This window comes from Trachypithecus francoisi, unplaced genomic scaffold (genome assembly GCF_009764315.1).
Source record: "Trachypithecus francoisi isolate TF-2019V2 unplaced genomic scaffold, Tfra_2.0 Lachesis_group18, whole genome shotgun sequence".
NCBI classification, from domain to species: Eukaryota; Metazoa; Chordata; class Mammalia; order Primates; family Cercopithecidae; genus Trachypithecus; species Trachypithecus francoisi.
Genome location: NW_022681463.1, coordinates 40413232 through 40428939, shown reverse-complemented (window position 1 = coordinate 40428939; position 15708 = coordinate 40413232). Strand labels below are relative to the sequence as shown.

The 15708-nt window shown below is 43.5% G+C and overlaps 1 protein-coding gene across 3 annotated transcripts in view; it reads right to left on the bottom strand.

Annotated features, from left to right (window-relative positions):
* Positions 1-5959, bottom strand: part of TBC1D4 (TBC1 domain family member 4) — a 210378-nt gene extending 204419 nt beyond the window's left edge. For 2 of the 3 annotated variants that reach the window (XM_033177547.1, XM_033177548.1), the window contains exon 1: positions 4900-5807. In XM_033177547.1, the coding sequence (XP_033033438.1) occupies positions 4900-5397 (498 nt within the window). In that variant the 5' untranslated portion in view covers positions 5398-5807. Of the gene's footprint in view, positions 1-4899 lie in introns of all 3 variants that reach the window. The other variant, XM_033177546.1, reaches the window with a different exon arrangement.
* Between the last annotated feature and the right edge of the window lie 9749 nt (positions 5960-15708).

The window sequence follows — 15708 nt, the reverse complement described above, 5'->3', positions numbered from 1 at the left end:
AAGATAAAGAGCTTCTTAAAAATATTCTATAGTCAAATATTATTTCTCGGCTGGGCGCGGTGGCTCAAGCCTGTAATCCCAGCACTTTGGGAGGCCGAGACGGGCGGATCACGAGGTCAGGAGATCGAGACCATCCTGGCTAACACGGTGAAACCTCGTCTCTACTAAAAGAATACAAAAAACTAGCCGGGCGTGGTGGCGGGCGCCTGTAGTCCCAGCTACTCGGGAGGCTGAGGCAGGAGAATGGTGTAAACCCGGGAGACGGAGCTTGCAGTGAGCTGAGATCCGGCCACTGCACTCCAGCCTGGGTGGCAGAGCGAGACTCCGTCTCAAAAAAAAAAAAAAAAATATTATTTCTCCTCACATTCAACTTGAACTTTCAAGCCTGAGAAAGACTGCAAAAATAACCAGGGGGACAGCAACGGTCATACAGCCAACCAAATGAACCAAGTAACCTAGCACAGGGTTTCTGAAACTGTGGTCACCAGGCCAGTAGTTTGAGCATCACCAGGGAACTTCTTAAAATCAGAAACTGAGGGTAGGGTCCAGTGGTCTCTTTTAACAAGCCCTCTAGGTAATTTTGACACACACGCTGAAGTTTGACAATCTCTGGTTTCTGATAATCAAGTCCTGACACTGAACACCTTCAATTTTCAGCTTAGGGCTCCTATCAGAACATGCTCCCTTGTGGCTGGGAGTCTCTGGGCTATGTTTTTGCCTTTCCTCCAGATATTGCAGTCAAGATTCTACTCCAGAGCCAAGGGAAATTAACCTCCACTTCAGAGTGCAGGGAGGAAAGAGAATAAAAAATGATTACAAAAAAAGAGATAGATCTATCTGTCCACAGAACAAACTTCTTAGAAAGCAGAGAGGTGAAATCTTCCAGGTTTCAATTTCTCTTCTCTGGTATTCTCACTAGTATATTCCTAAAGCCACTAACCATCAACTTTGAAAAAGAACTGAAAAATGACCTTCTAAAAATATTGACAAAACAACTGGTTACCTGAATAAAGTTCAGATAGTAATAAACATTTTTAAGAGAACTGAGACTTGGGAAAAAACTGGCATTAAACTCCTTTTTTTAATTTTAAGAATACAATTTGTAAAGTCTCTTTAAAATCATTCTTGCAAGCTTCAGTAAACATACACAAAAACAACCAATGAACATTATAAGAATCATGTTTTTATCATGTAAATGATTGTTCATCCTATAATTATAAAATATAATGATGCTTCAAAACTCACAGGCAAATGTTAATTCACAATTAACATACCAAGTCTCATACTTTCAATGACAACTCCTGCTTTATTTTTTATTGAGGTAATAAATGTATAACATAAAATAACTTTTTAACAGAAAAATTTGGGTAATGCCATACAGACTCTTTTTGAAAGTGGATAAATATTTACAGAGTATCAGTGGCCTACCCTAGACCTTTGGGAGAGAATCAGATATTCTTGGTTCCCCAGTTCAAGTCTATAACTCACTTCATGCCAATGGGATTAAGCCATTTTCCCAGTTCAAATACTCAAGTTTAGCTGAAATGTGCTAAGTCTGACATTCCTCCTGTATAAGACTACATAGGCTTGACTAGAGACAGATCTGCATTGGCATATATTCGACCCCCATCTCCATTTCTCTTTGCACCTGGGAGAAACAGTGGTGCATCGAGCCATTCTGGTTGAATGCTTTTCCTGACACACATCCTTAAATTGACTCTGACCCACCAGGGAGGTATGCAGCCAAGAAGGAACACATCACTGTGGCAACTCCCCACAATAGACCCCCAAGCGATTAGTACAGCACTTCCAGCTCTGAGGTCAAATGTAGATCCAACTCCAATATGTGAGTAGATATTCTTGAAAACATTATCATTTTATATTAGTAACCACAATCCTCCAACTCAGTGGCTCTGCATGAACACAAACTTTGCCATGGTGACCGTATATCCCGCTTTGTCCTGAACAGTCCAGGTTTATTACTCACAGTGCTTGTGTCATTATTAGTGGTGCCCCTTTTGACAATAAAATTGTCCCATAGCAAACAATAAAGTATATGGTCATCCAACAAATAGGGCCATTGCATTAAAGGAATAGGCATGAGAGACAAACCACAGGCAAGTATGTTAGGGGATGTTTGCAGGTCTACTGCTCTAGGCTACCTTTGTAGACTTTGTAGACTTTGTCAAGGACTGAGGGAAACACTTAGGAGACTCTCTTAACAATGATCTTAAGTCCAAATAAATAATTCTCCACTTCAAATGTAGAACTCAGAACAAAGCAAACAGCAGGTCTTCCTTCTGATTTCAAGGGTACCCAGAACCATCCACAGGCAACTCTGCATGAAGCATACTGCAGGATGATACTATGTGGAACCGACCCCTTCAATATGTCCAACTGCAGAATCAACACTTCTGGGAAGTTTTCTGGTAAATTCCTCAAAAACGATGGTCCCAACTTCCCCTACTATGAAAGCCATATCAAATGAACCTGGATGCTCTAAAGGAAATACGGCAAACAGCACATAGTGTCAATCACTGCACTTGTCCACTCAACAAATATTTATGTCAAAGATCAAAAGTAGCAGCTCATGGATCTCTGAAGCCATCTCTCAGATGTGTAGTGTTTGGCCCAGATAGGATTCTTAAATGTTTACAATATTTCCCAATACTTTAAAATGCAGGGTCATATATAAAAATTCAGATTTCCACTTTCTCTTGGGAAATCAGCAGCTCTAGCGATGCTAGACTTGCATTCCATTCATGCAACTTCCAACTGGAACTAAGTAGCACCTTGAGAAAGGAGTCACTATTCATCCAGTCCTCCATGGTCCTCATTCAACCCTCTTCTTCATCATTTGAGTTTGTAACCACCAATTAATGGCTGTAGACGCTCTCTAGAGACACTACATCTGGCCCTTCAAATTAATAATCCTCTGCCAGGGAATCTCTTGGTTAAGAGCAAATAGTAATTCCTGTCTTTATATCAAACACGCATCTGGGAAAAGGCAATAAACAGGAAAGTCAGTTAGAGGTTTTCTTGAACTTTTATGAGAAACTCTTATGGCTCCCACTGGACTAAAAGGTGGAAGTGATCCTAAACATATTAATATTTATATAGTTCAGCCTCTAATGCTTAAATATATAATGGAGGAAAATAAAGGAATGTTTATAATTGACTTCCTACCAATGAGACCAGGAGGAACTCAACAGCAGCTATTGAGAACTCAAGGTGCCATGAGCATCAATGAGATTAACAACAATGTGTCAGGCATCAGATGTGGCTGGAGGGAAATAACTTTAACATAAACCCCTAAGAGTCATGAAAAGTTCCTTAAAGTCCTGAAAAAATGCAACTGGCTCCTCCTTACCGCCAAAACCAGAAAAATGTAACACAATAAAGATGTAATAGCTTTCAGAAACTTTCCAATTTTAACATATGTAAAAGCTAAAAAGTTTTGCACAAATGATCACAAAATGAAATTCATTAAATTGTGGTTAGGATCTTGAAATAATTTTAGTACGATATTTTGCCATAAACGTAACAGTGATCACAAATTTAAACTGCTCTCTTCACATCAGGAGTTCTTTTTATTGGGCGCCTTTAATGCCAGCTACTCGGGAGGCTGAGGCACGAGAATCGCTTGAACCCGGGAGGCAGAGGTTGCAATGAGCCCAGATCGTGCCACTGCACTCCAGCCTGGGAGACAGAGCGAGACTCCGCCTCAAAAAAAAAAAAAATTACAAAGTGATGAAATCTAAGACAATTAACTCTTATTTTCTTCAACTATAAGCCTTTTGTGAAAACTATTCTAAGTCTTTCAACTACAGACAGAAAATCGTGAAATAAAAAAATTAAAGCCTTATTTATAGGATGTTTTTCTCATCTGACTACTATTAATTTCCCAGCTATCAAAAGAAAGCCACATGGTGCAACCTGAGACTTTATTTATATTTAGACAACAATATTTTTTCCAAAGAACCTAAAGTACTGTGCAAACATTAAATACCATTTTTAAAACAGCATTTTGGAAGCTTTTGAGATGGGGGGAAAAACTCATTACAAATTAAAGGGGAAAAAAGCTTGTTTTCAAAGGCACAATCACTGCATAGTCAAGTTTTCCTCTCCCTGTTTCATAAGGCCCACATCTGTTTTTAAGGAAGTAAAAGTTTACTGTTTGGTAATTCGATTTAGAAGACTAAAAAAAAATTTAAAACAAAAGTGAAAAAAATCATTTAAAAATTGTATTAGAAACCTGTTCTACTACACTGCCTCCAATAAGCGTGTTTAAAAACTGCAAAAAAATAAGGGCTTCTTTCCATTCAATATCCAAATGCAGAATTCTTCTTCGCAGACAATCTGACAATGTCTAGTAACTTTTCCCTAAGCCCCGCTCCGAAATCGGAGACCTGCAGGCGCTGGGGCGAAGATGACGCGACCAGCCAAACCGGTTAAGGACCGTGATTGAGAACTAGTGAGAACCTCTAGGAACCCAACCTTCTGCGTTCATACACGCGCGCGCGCACACACACACACACGGGAAGCAAGCCATCTCCGATCACACTCCAGACCCAGCCGTCCTCCCGGGACGCGCGCTCCTCTACGCGTGCTCTTTGGACACGCCAGCTCCTCCTCCATCCCGGGACCGCGGTCCTTCTCCCTCCGGGTCCCGGCTGCAACCGGCCGGCTCCAGCCGCTCGCCCAGTCCCCGAATGCCTTCTCTACCACTCCCAAAGTCCAGGGAAGCGGACGAGCAGGCGCTTGAGAGCGCCACGTGGAGCGCGCGCGCCTGCAGCCAAACCACAGTAGGTCCTTAAAGTCGGGTCCCCTCCCCTCCCGCCCTGCTCCCGGATCCCCCAGGGCCAAGCCCGCCCTCGCGCCTCCGAGCCCCAGTCTTGCCTGGTTGGGGTCTGTGGCGCGGAAAACGTGGCACGCCATCTGCGACTCGGGGTCGTCGGGCTGCGCCTTGATCAGGTAGGCAAAGTAGGTGAGGTCGTGGCTGTTGTGGATGAAGCGCGAGATGTGCTGCGCCTTGTGCTCGAAGATGAACACGGCCGGATTGGGATGCGCTGCCGACGGACTGGTGCCCCCCGAGGCCCCGGCGCCCGGCGCGGGGACGCAACGCAGGAAGGGCGCTCTGAGCACCAGGATCACCTCGCGGGCCGCCGGCGCCCCGCAGCCGCCAGCCTCAGGCTTCTGGCTGCGCCTGCGGATCTCGGCCATGAGCCAGGGCAGCATGGGCAGCGTGGTCCTGCGGTCCAGGCACGACCCCCCAACGTACCACAACCGGAACCGCTTGTCGCCCGGCTTCCCGGAGCCGGGCTGAGCTGAGACGCCCGACTCGGGCTCCAGGGGGTGCGAGAACGGCTCATCCTGAATGCAGCTGGGCGGCTCCATAACTCTCGCCTCACCAAGGCACCGCGGAGGCCGGCCGGGCGCACCGCGCCCCCTACTCCCGCGCAGAAGGCGCCGCCGAAACTGTGCCAACTGCCGCACCAGGCCCCCGCGCCGGCTTGGGAGCGGCGCGACCCCGAACTCCGCGCTTCAGCAGCCCTGCCCCATGCAGCACTTCCACGGGCGCGGCTCGGAGGCTCTGGCGGCGGGCACCGAGGCAAGCGCCCGGCAGCCGGAGGGACAGGCGAGGGTGGGTTAAATGGGCATCCTCCTTGGGCTGGTGCCTCGGGCAGGACCTCCCCTTCCTCCGTCGCGAGTTTGCAGGGTCAGAGGACCACGCCGAGGGTCCCCACGGCCGCCGACTCCAGCGCTGCAGCCCCGAGGCAGCCTCCGCGCTCGCCTCGGGCAGGCACTGGGTGGCTGGGCGGGGAATGGGGCTGCGGGCGGGAGGGGGTGACTTGGGGCGGAGCTGACTCCTACCAGGGTGACCGGCTGTCACCTGGAAGGTCGGGGCTGCCGGGCTGCGGCGCGGTGAGTCCTCGGGAAAGGCCTCCGACAACTACTCCAATGGAAAATAACAAAAACAAAATGTGGCCTCGCGGGGCCGCTCCGCCTCCCGCCGCAGCTGCAGCCCAGCTCGCTGCTCCTCCTCCTGGCGTTCCCGTCCCTCCCTCGCTCCTTCCTTCCTTCCAGGCTGCTGCTTTAATTGGGCTGCTAACCCGCCTCCCGTCCGGCGGGCGGAGAGCGTCGCCTGCAAAAGCTTATCTGTGAAGCCTCCTCTCCGCCTCTTCCTTCGACCCCCGCCCTTGGGGCTGCAGCTTAGAGCCTGGTGTGGGCACTGCCTGGACCCGCTTGGCCTCTCTTAGGTCGCTGCTATCGCCATCTCCTCCCGGGCGTCTCTGCTGCCCCCTAGAGAGGGGGCCACTCGCAATGGAGAACTGGGATTTTTTTTTTTAACAGTATCTGCTTGGTTTCAGTTCCTTCTAAAACCCACACATTAATTTCTGAATTATCCTTCCTAATAATCCTTCCTAATAATCTCAAAAAACACTCGTGTTTTCAATCACAATATTATAAATTCCAGTTCCAATTTTCACTTTAAAACATAGTATTGACAACTTGAATCTTCCTAGTTCTTAAAGCAGCCAACTTCTTAAAATATGGAAAAATTATATTTTATTTATTTTATATTCCCAGTTGAGAGCTAATGTAGAGATTTCTTGTTCTGTTATATATATATGTGATAATACGTATTTCCAAAGAACTAAAAAAAGTTTGGAATAATTTGATCATTGTAATTTTAAAACAGGTGGACAAATATTCTCTCTTTACTCATACTGAATGATAATTAAGAATTGGGTAAGAAGTAAAGACAAAATAAATAGGAAAGACACAGAAGTTCTTGACTTTCTCCTAAGTGCTTACAAGAAGAATAAAAACTCGGTTTTTAGTTTCTTGGTTTTTAGTTTAATGAGTTCTCACTTTCTAGAAAGCCCTGGGACCACTTTTTCCCTTCTGTTTATTTAAGGTCAATATGACCAACTGTCATTATTCCTATGCTGAATTTCTGGTTACACCCTGATGGCTCTCTTATTAATAGGTATCTAAATTCCAAGATGGAGACATTACTAATTGATTAGGTTAAGTCATTTGGTTTAACCACTTAAAAAACCTTTGTTCAAAAAGACCCATGTCTTCAAAGAAGCAATGAAAAGTTCTTGGAAGGTAGACTGAGACCTTCTAAAACCTTCCCAGAAACTCTCTTACACAGATCCCATTTCCTTAGGCTACCCATCTGAGACATATAAAAGAAAGGAACAAAAATATGGAGAAAGCATCGAAGTCTTGTAGATTCTATGAAATCAACCAGCTTGGGAGCTAGGATTGAATTAATAGCTGCAGCAGGCCAGTTCCTACTGGCATAATAAAGTGAAGTAACAAAGAACACCCTTTCACTGATTGACAGAAAAACAGAATTGCCTTTTAATACATGACATGCGAAGTATGATTGCTTTCTGCTTGGGAATGCCCCTTATTCTTTCTATTGTTATGTTTTTGTTTTTGGTTTTGCTTTTTGAGATGGAGTCTTGCCCTGTCGCCCAGACTGGAGTACAGTGGTGTGATCTCAGTTCACTGCAACCTCCACCTCCCTGGTTCAAGCAGTTCCCCTACCTCAGCCTCCCGAGTAGCTGGGATTACAGGTGCACACCGCCACACTAGGCAAATTTTTTTGTAGTTTTAGTAGAGACGAGGTTTCACCATGTCGGCCAGTCTGGTCTCGAACTCCTGACCTCAGGCAGTCTGCCCCCCTCGGCCTCCCAAAGTGCTGGGATTACAGGCATGAGCCACCACGCCCGGCCCTGTTATGTTTATCTTACTGCATGCTGATGAGATTTTTTACTGTCTGATCCTCTCTGCATCCTCACACATGGGCAGATAGTCCTTTCCTGCCCTCTTTGAAGTTAGCCACAGTCATATGACTTGTTTTGACAGTGAAATGTGAACAGAAGTGACTTGGGTAGAAGCATTTAATTGCCAGTAGTCAAGGCTCCTGCGCACTCTTCTCTCCAGTGGCCAGCATGGAGACATGTCCAGGTAGAGGCTCCTTGTAACCAAAGCAGCCCCAAAGGCTGAGTCAATACAGGTCAGACAGCTGTCCTGGAGAATCTCCCAGGCCTGCAGCAGACTCCTCAAGAGTAAGAAATAAACTTTTCTTCTACTAAGCCACTGAGATTGTAGATTGTTTTCCACTGTGTTATTAACCTCTCTTATCCTGCAAATAAAATTGTTATACTCTAGCATTAATATGTGTTACACAAATTGTTTTATAATCATTCATACGTATTTTACTTAGTATACACATTAACTAGATGGTAAGCTATTATTGTCTTACCACCATTGTATCACTTGCAGAGCTTTACAAAATTACATGCACGTGAAAAGTTCCCAATTATATATTTGATCACTTAAATTTAGAAAACAGTAAGAGGGCCGGGCTTGGTGACTCCACTCCTGTAATCACAGAACTTTGGGAGGCCGAGGCGGGCAGATCACTTGAAGTCAGTAGTTAGAGACCAGCCTGGCCAACATGGTGAAATCCCATCTCTACTAAAAATACAAAAAATTAGCCGGGCATGGTGGCGGGTGCCTGTAGATCCAGCTACTCAGGAGGCCCAGGCGGGAGAATTGCTTAAACCCAGGAGGCGGAGGATGCAGTGAGCCAAGATAAATATAGTATTTACTTTATTCCCACTGTACTCCAGCCTGGGAAACAGAGCCAGATGAGAGAGAGAGAGAAAGAGAGAGAGAGATTGAGAGATTTCCTAAAGCACAAAGCTCTACTGTTTCTACCTATTTTATTTTTGCTCCCCATTCCCCTACTCTTTCTTCCACACAGTCTCTCTGTTCCCACAGTACGTGTTCATGTCTTTATGGGGCTTCACCAGCTTCTTCCTCTCCCCAGCTGCCTGTTCTTCCCACTGCCCCACAGCTTACATTTCCTCATCCTTCACGATTTCAAGACCCATATTCTTCAAGACCCAACTCAAGAGTCATCTCTTCTGCAAAGATCTTTCTTACTTTGCCAGCCAGAGCTAATGGCCTTCTCTCCTTTGCCCCCTTTTCTGTGCATTTCACTATTATAACTCTTACCATTCTTTATAATTTTGGGGTGATTTGTCTGCACTCCCACCACAACAAGAGCCTCTTGAGAGAAGGGATTATTTTTCCCCCACATCTGAGTCAGTGGTTCCTCTGAAGGGATTATTTGTTTGTCTCATACTTTCCTCCAGCAAAAAGCACGGTAACTGACACTAGGTAGGTGATAAATACTGAATGAATGAATGAGTTGAATAAATAGCAGATTAGAATTTAAGAAACTAAAGAGGGATGTTTTGATATCATAGAGGTGATATGCCAAATGATTTAATGAGCTAAATTCAGGTTAACCTTCTAAATATAAACTAATTATAAAATACTAGAAAATAATAGAACACCTCCCAAAAAATGTAATGGAGTTCTGGCTGGGGATAACACACAGAACCCAAGCATTTGTGATAAACAGAATTTCAAGATATTCACAGGGTTTTTCCTCATTGTTAGCTGTGACCTTCCTTCAGCCCAGGCAGCCAGGGCATTCCATCTTCCCACTTCAGGGAAAGGATGACACAGCAGAACACAGAGAACAAAAGAGTTCATTCTTAGCTTTCAGGCGAAAAAACCCAAGGACCTGGCAAGGCAGGCAAAAGATTTAGAGTATATTATATGCTGTGAGAGTCAGTTTCTCTTGCTCTAGACACTAAAGAAAATTTCCCCAAACTGGGGAGATAGAGGAGAAAAATGGGAATAAGAGGGTTTAGGTCTTGTGGATCTCCAGGGAGGGGACCTAGGCTCTATGTCTTCTGGTTAAGTCAGTGGAGGAGGGCATAGTTCTCCAGAGCGGAAGCTGTGCTGCCCTTTCCCAAGGGTAGCCCAGGAAACCTGCAAGACCTCAGCGTTTCTCCCACGCCCATCATGGAGAAGGAGCAGAAGAAGGGGAGGCGGCATCTAGGCAGCAGACCTTAAACAGCCTCTGGAAATGCCCTGCATGGCAAAGGGAGCACTGTATATATCCTCATGCAGCCAAGGAAGAGCACAGAGACAAACCAGAGTCAGTGAACTGAAAAGCCCTTGCAGTCAGGACAAGGAGGACAAGGCAGTGACTATGTTCGCTGATGCACTGCTACACCTACTAGGACATACAGCAAAGACTCAGATTGATAACCCTACAGGAGGTCTAGAAATCATCTCATCCAGCCTACTGCCTAAAGCTGGAAGACAGAAACCTCCAAAAGGAAATTCTACCCTGCCCCCCCCACCAAAAAGGTGGTGTTGGACAGAGAGAAAAGATGACGTAGAATACAGAGTACAATTAAATTCCTAGCTACTGTGAATGATTAGTTTGATTCAGAAGGGCTTCCCATCCACCCACACACCAAATACAGGAAAATACGAGATAAATTTAAAAAAAAAAAAAAAAAAAACTCAGGCAACTATGAAAACTGGAAGGAAACATTTCTAGATGCCAGAAACAAAGAGTTAGGCCAAAACCACAATGGTCAGTGGCAGCGGAAGCCAACAGCTTCTGAGGCTATCAGATCTAGAAATACGGGTGGGTAGCTGGGACCATATTTTCATGCAAGATTATAGATGAGGCTAATAGAAGTTAGGACCTGGAACTGAGCTCCCTGATTAGAGATAAAAGCTGCTGACTGGCAAGCTGTCTCATCTATAAAACAAACAGTGGAAAACGTTCATCAACCATTATGGGAAGCAGTGAGGAGTCTGGCAAAGCCCACATTAACTTTATGTGCATCATGGGAGAGAATGAAGTTAAGAAAATAATAAAAACAGCCTTGAACTGATGAAAATGGAAAATCTCCCTGGGGATCACGAACCAGTCTCCAGAGGACCCAGTCCTTCTTCATAGCTAAGTTCTGTGTTCCTCTCTGTTGGCCCCATTTTTAGTTAGTAAAGTAGGCTGGACTACAAAGGTTGATCTTGGTTCAAATATTGGCAAGGATGATAGCTGTGAATTTATTGACATTGTTTTCCCTTTGACCACTAAGCCAGCAAAGAAACCCTGCAAGGTCAGTATTACACACATCAGTGTGTCTCAAATTGGATGCTCTTAGTAGCCTGTCTAAAGTGAGGAATCAGACAGGTCAGAGATTCTCAGAATCTTAAGGGACCACTCTATTACCATTAGAAGAAATTCTTACTGCTCCACAATTAGAGACTAGCACATTCTAATTTTTATGTGTGTCTTAACAGGTATCCATCAGGATTGGCCATAAACCTACCACAACCAGGCTCTTTCCTCTCTCCTTGAGGTTGCAAAAGCTTATACCAGCTCCAAATTAATGTTCTTACAGCTCCACACACAGCAGAAAAGTGAACACTTCCATCCTGGTTGCCCAGGAAAAAGTTTCAATTTAGTTTTGAGTGGGTTTGATTGGCTCGGCTTAATTAAATGTCCTTTCTTGGAGAAATCATGGTACCAAGAATATTCAGTATTCTGGTTGGCCAAGCCTGGGTCTTATGGCCACCTATGGAGACAGCTTCAGGGTAAGTTCTAACTATGTTCAATAAAAAGAAAATTCTTTATGTTATTTTATATTATTCAGTGGAGCAAAACATGCTGATTCTGTAGAAGTAGAGGATAGAGCCCAGGCATGGTGGCTCACGCCTGTTATCCTATCACTTTGGTAAGCCAAAGTGGGCAGATCACTTGAGGTCAGGAGTTCGAGACCAGCCTGGCCAATGTGGCAAAACCCTGTCTCTACTAAAAATGAAAAAATTAGCCTGGCATGGTAGCATGCACCTGTAATCCCTGCTACTCTGGAGGCTGAGGCAGGAGAATTGCTTGAGCCTGGGAGATGGAGGTTATAGTGAGCTGAGATCACACCACTGTACTCCAGCCTGGGCAACACAGCAAGACTCCATCTCAAAAAAAAGAAAAAAAAAGTAGAGAGAAGAAAGGTAGTTATCAGGGGCTAGAGAAGGGGGAATTGGGGGAGATATTGGTCAAAAGTAACAAAGTTTTAGTTAGATGGGAGAAATAAATTCAAGAAATCTATTGTACAATATATTGATTATAGTTATAACAATATATTGTATTCTTGAAAAATGCTAAGAGTAGATTTTAAGTGTTCTCACCACAAAATAATAACTATGTCAGGTAATGTGTATATGAATTAGCTCAATACATTCCACAGTGTATATATATTTCAAAACACCATGTTGAACATGATATATATATATCAGTTTTATCTGTCATTTTCTTTAAAAAAAGAAAGACTGCTTGTGCTTGCTACATAAAAGAAGAAGAAAAGAAAAGAAGTAATCAAGAGAACTCCAAAAATCAGGAAAATAGAGAATGGGAAAAGAGTAGAAAAAAACAGCAAATTGTTAATAATCTTTTCATGTTTACTGATCATCTAGATTTCTTCTTGAAGGATTTGATGCTCCTCTTTTGCCTACTTTTAAAACTGGAGTCAAATGATAGAAACTATCTATATTAGAGATAGCAGCATTTTGTCCAACATATGTTTCACATATTTTTCCCAGTTTATCATTGTTTTTTGTGGACACAAAAAAGAATACAGATTTTTTTTCTCCAAGCACTCATGGAATATTCAGAGAAATTAACCACATCTTGTCTTTTGACATTGTTTAAGATGTCTTAAGGCCAGGTGCGGTGGCTCGCGCCTGTAATCCCAGCACTTTGGGAGGCCGAGGCAGGTGGATCACAAGGTCAGGAAATCGAGACCATCCTAGCTAACACGGTGAAACCCCATCTCTACTAAAGATAATAATAATAATAATAATAATAATAATAATAATAATAGTTAGGTGTGGTAGCACGCACCTTTAGTCCCAGCTACTCGGGAGACTGAGGCAGGAGAATTGCTTGAACCCGGGAGGCAGAGGTTGCAGTGAGCCGAGGTTGTACCACTGCACTCCAGCCTGGGCGACAGGGCAAGACTCCATCTCAAAAAAAAAAACAAAAACAAAAAAACACAGACGTCTTGACAAAAAAATAGGTAATTATTCATTTAATTCAGCCTACACCCCAAACGGGTGCTACTTACTACTGTTCCTGACAGACAAATGCATGGCAAGAAATCTAAAAATCTAAAAGTGCCATTTTTTTAATACGAGGAAATTGAAGTACAAACTAAGTGGATAAAGAGAGTAGTAACATTGGTTGGGCGTAGTGGCTCACGTCTGTATTCCCAGCACATTGGGAGGCTGAGATGGGCAGATGGCTTGAGCTCAGGAGTTACAGACCAACCTGGGCAACAAGGCGAAACCCTGTCTCTGTTCAAAAATACACAAATTAGCTGGGTGTGGTGGTGTGTGCCTGCAGTCCCAGCTACTTGGGAGACTGAGGTGGGAGGATGGCTTGTGCCCAGGAGGCAGAGGTTGCAGTGAGCCAAGATCATGCTACTGCACTCCAGACTGGGTGACAGAGCCAGGCCATCTCAAAAGAAAAAAAAAAAGGAACTTTGCAGAGAATGAATGGAATACAGGACTGATTGCTAATCAAATACACAATGCTTGGCACAGAGAGGATGATTAATAAGTGCCTGGCCAATGAATTCTTTTAAAGCTCTCTTGAACGTCAAATAACAGAATCAGTTAGTTTCAGAAGTTAAACATTTCTACAGAGGAAGCGATTATTTTTTTCCCACTATAGGCTGGTGTGATTTTACCAATACCCATCTTATCTTACTGCATAATTCAGGAATCTGTGTGGTTGCCATTTAAGATCTCGAGCGATCTAAAAACTGTATTGTCACAAAACCTGCTTGAGGTGTGAAGGGAAACATAAAGTTAAAACAAACATTTATTTATTGCATGCTTTCAGGCTAGAGTTCCACGCCAGCCAAGCATGTGAGATAAACCACAAGTTGTGAAATACTGTTTATTTGTATGAGGGTACTAATGTGGAGTGATTAAACATTTCCCTCACTATACACTTTGCCATTGAATGAAACCTCACATTTATACTGTTCAGAATTATGTGGACTTATATTGATATTATTGACTGTTTTCTCTTTAACCTAATAAAAACCTTTATAACTAAAAGCAGTGTTAATGCCACAGTAAAATCTTCCCCCCATAAGTATACTTCTTGTTTAATTGCTATTTCTAATGGGCTCTAAAAAAAAAACCATAAAAATAAATCTATCTTAAATTTGTCATGGATGAATTATTCCAAGTCTTTATTGCTGTTTTTAAAACATGTCATTCAAGCTATTAATAATGGAAATTAAAATGAACATGCATACACGTAGTACTTTTTTTGTTGTTGTTGAGAGACTGAGTCTCTGTCACCCAGGCTGGAGTGCACTGGTGTGATCTTGGCTCACTGCAAGCTCTCCCTCCCGGGTTCAAACCATTCTCCTGCCTCAGCCTCCCGAGTAGCTGGGACTACAGGCACCCGCCACCTCGCCTGGCTAATTTTTTTGTATTTTTAGTAGAGATGGGGTTTTGCCATGTTAGCCAGGATGGTCTCGAACTCCTGACCTTGTGATCCACCCACCTCGGCCTCCCAAAGTGCTGGGATTACAGGCGTGAGGCACCGCGCCCGGCCTACATGTAGTACTTTTTGAATCAGGCATTGTTTTCTTTTTCTTTCTTGTCTTTTTGTTTTGTTTTTGTGTGTGTGTGTTTCTTTGTTTGTTTGAGACAGAGTCTTCCTCTGTCACCCAGGCTGGAGTACAGTGGCCCGATCTCGGCTCACTACAATCTCCGCTTCCCAGTTTCAAAGGATTCTCCTGCCTCAGCCTCCCGAGTAGCTGGGATTACAGGTGCTCACCACCATGCCTAGCTAATTTTTGTACTTTTAGTAGGGATGGTATTTTGCCATTTTGGGCAGGCTGGTCTCGAACTCCTGACCTCAAGTGATCCACCCACCTCAGCCTCCCAAAGTGGTAGGGTTACAGGCGTGAGCCACCACACCCAGCTCAGTCATTGCAGATGGTACACTATTCAAAAGTTACAAAAAATATGTACAGCAAAAAATGTAAGTCTCCTTTCCACTTCTTTCCCATTTTTTTTAGAAGCAGTTTATGTTACAAGTTTGTTCGGTAAGGATGCAGAAATGAAAAAATAGTAATAGTCACCATTTGTTGAGTTTTTACTCTGTACCAAACATCCTGACAGCAATCGTGTAAGTACTACTATTATCCTTATTTTACAGATGAGAAGACTGAGTCATACAGACATTAAGAATCTTTTTTAGGAATCACATTTTGTAGATGGGTAGATTTTGCTTCAAATAAGAGCCACTGTTCATGTGTGTACAGGTTGTACTCTAATAGGTACAATACTAAAGAGAATAGTTAAGAAGAGACTAGCTGAACTAGAGTACTCATTATTAAGGTAATAGAGATTAGGTCAAACTAAGCAATGACACCTTTAAAAGGTCTCTAGGAATGAAGAATCACCACATTTATTTATTTATTTATTAAGTAATATTTACTGAATACCTACTATGGTCCAGGGACTGGAAACATCTTTGCCATTCTTACAGAGTTTGTCCAGTAAGAGATACATACAAGTGAAAGGCAGCTACAACATTATACAGTGTATAGAACTGGGATGGTGCCATAACAACACTCTAAAATGTGTGACATTGATTCCAAGATTATGTGGCAGATGGAAAGGAAACTGTTAGTGGAGGCTGGAAAAAAAGAACAAGAAAACTATTACAGGAGACTGGAAAAAAGTCATGAAGACACTGCTATGGAAGCTGAAAAACCCCAT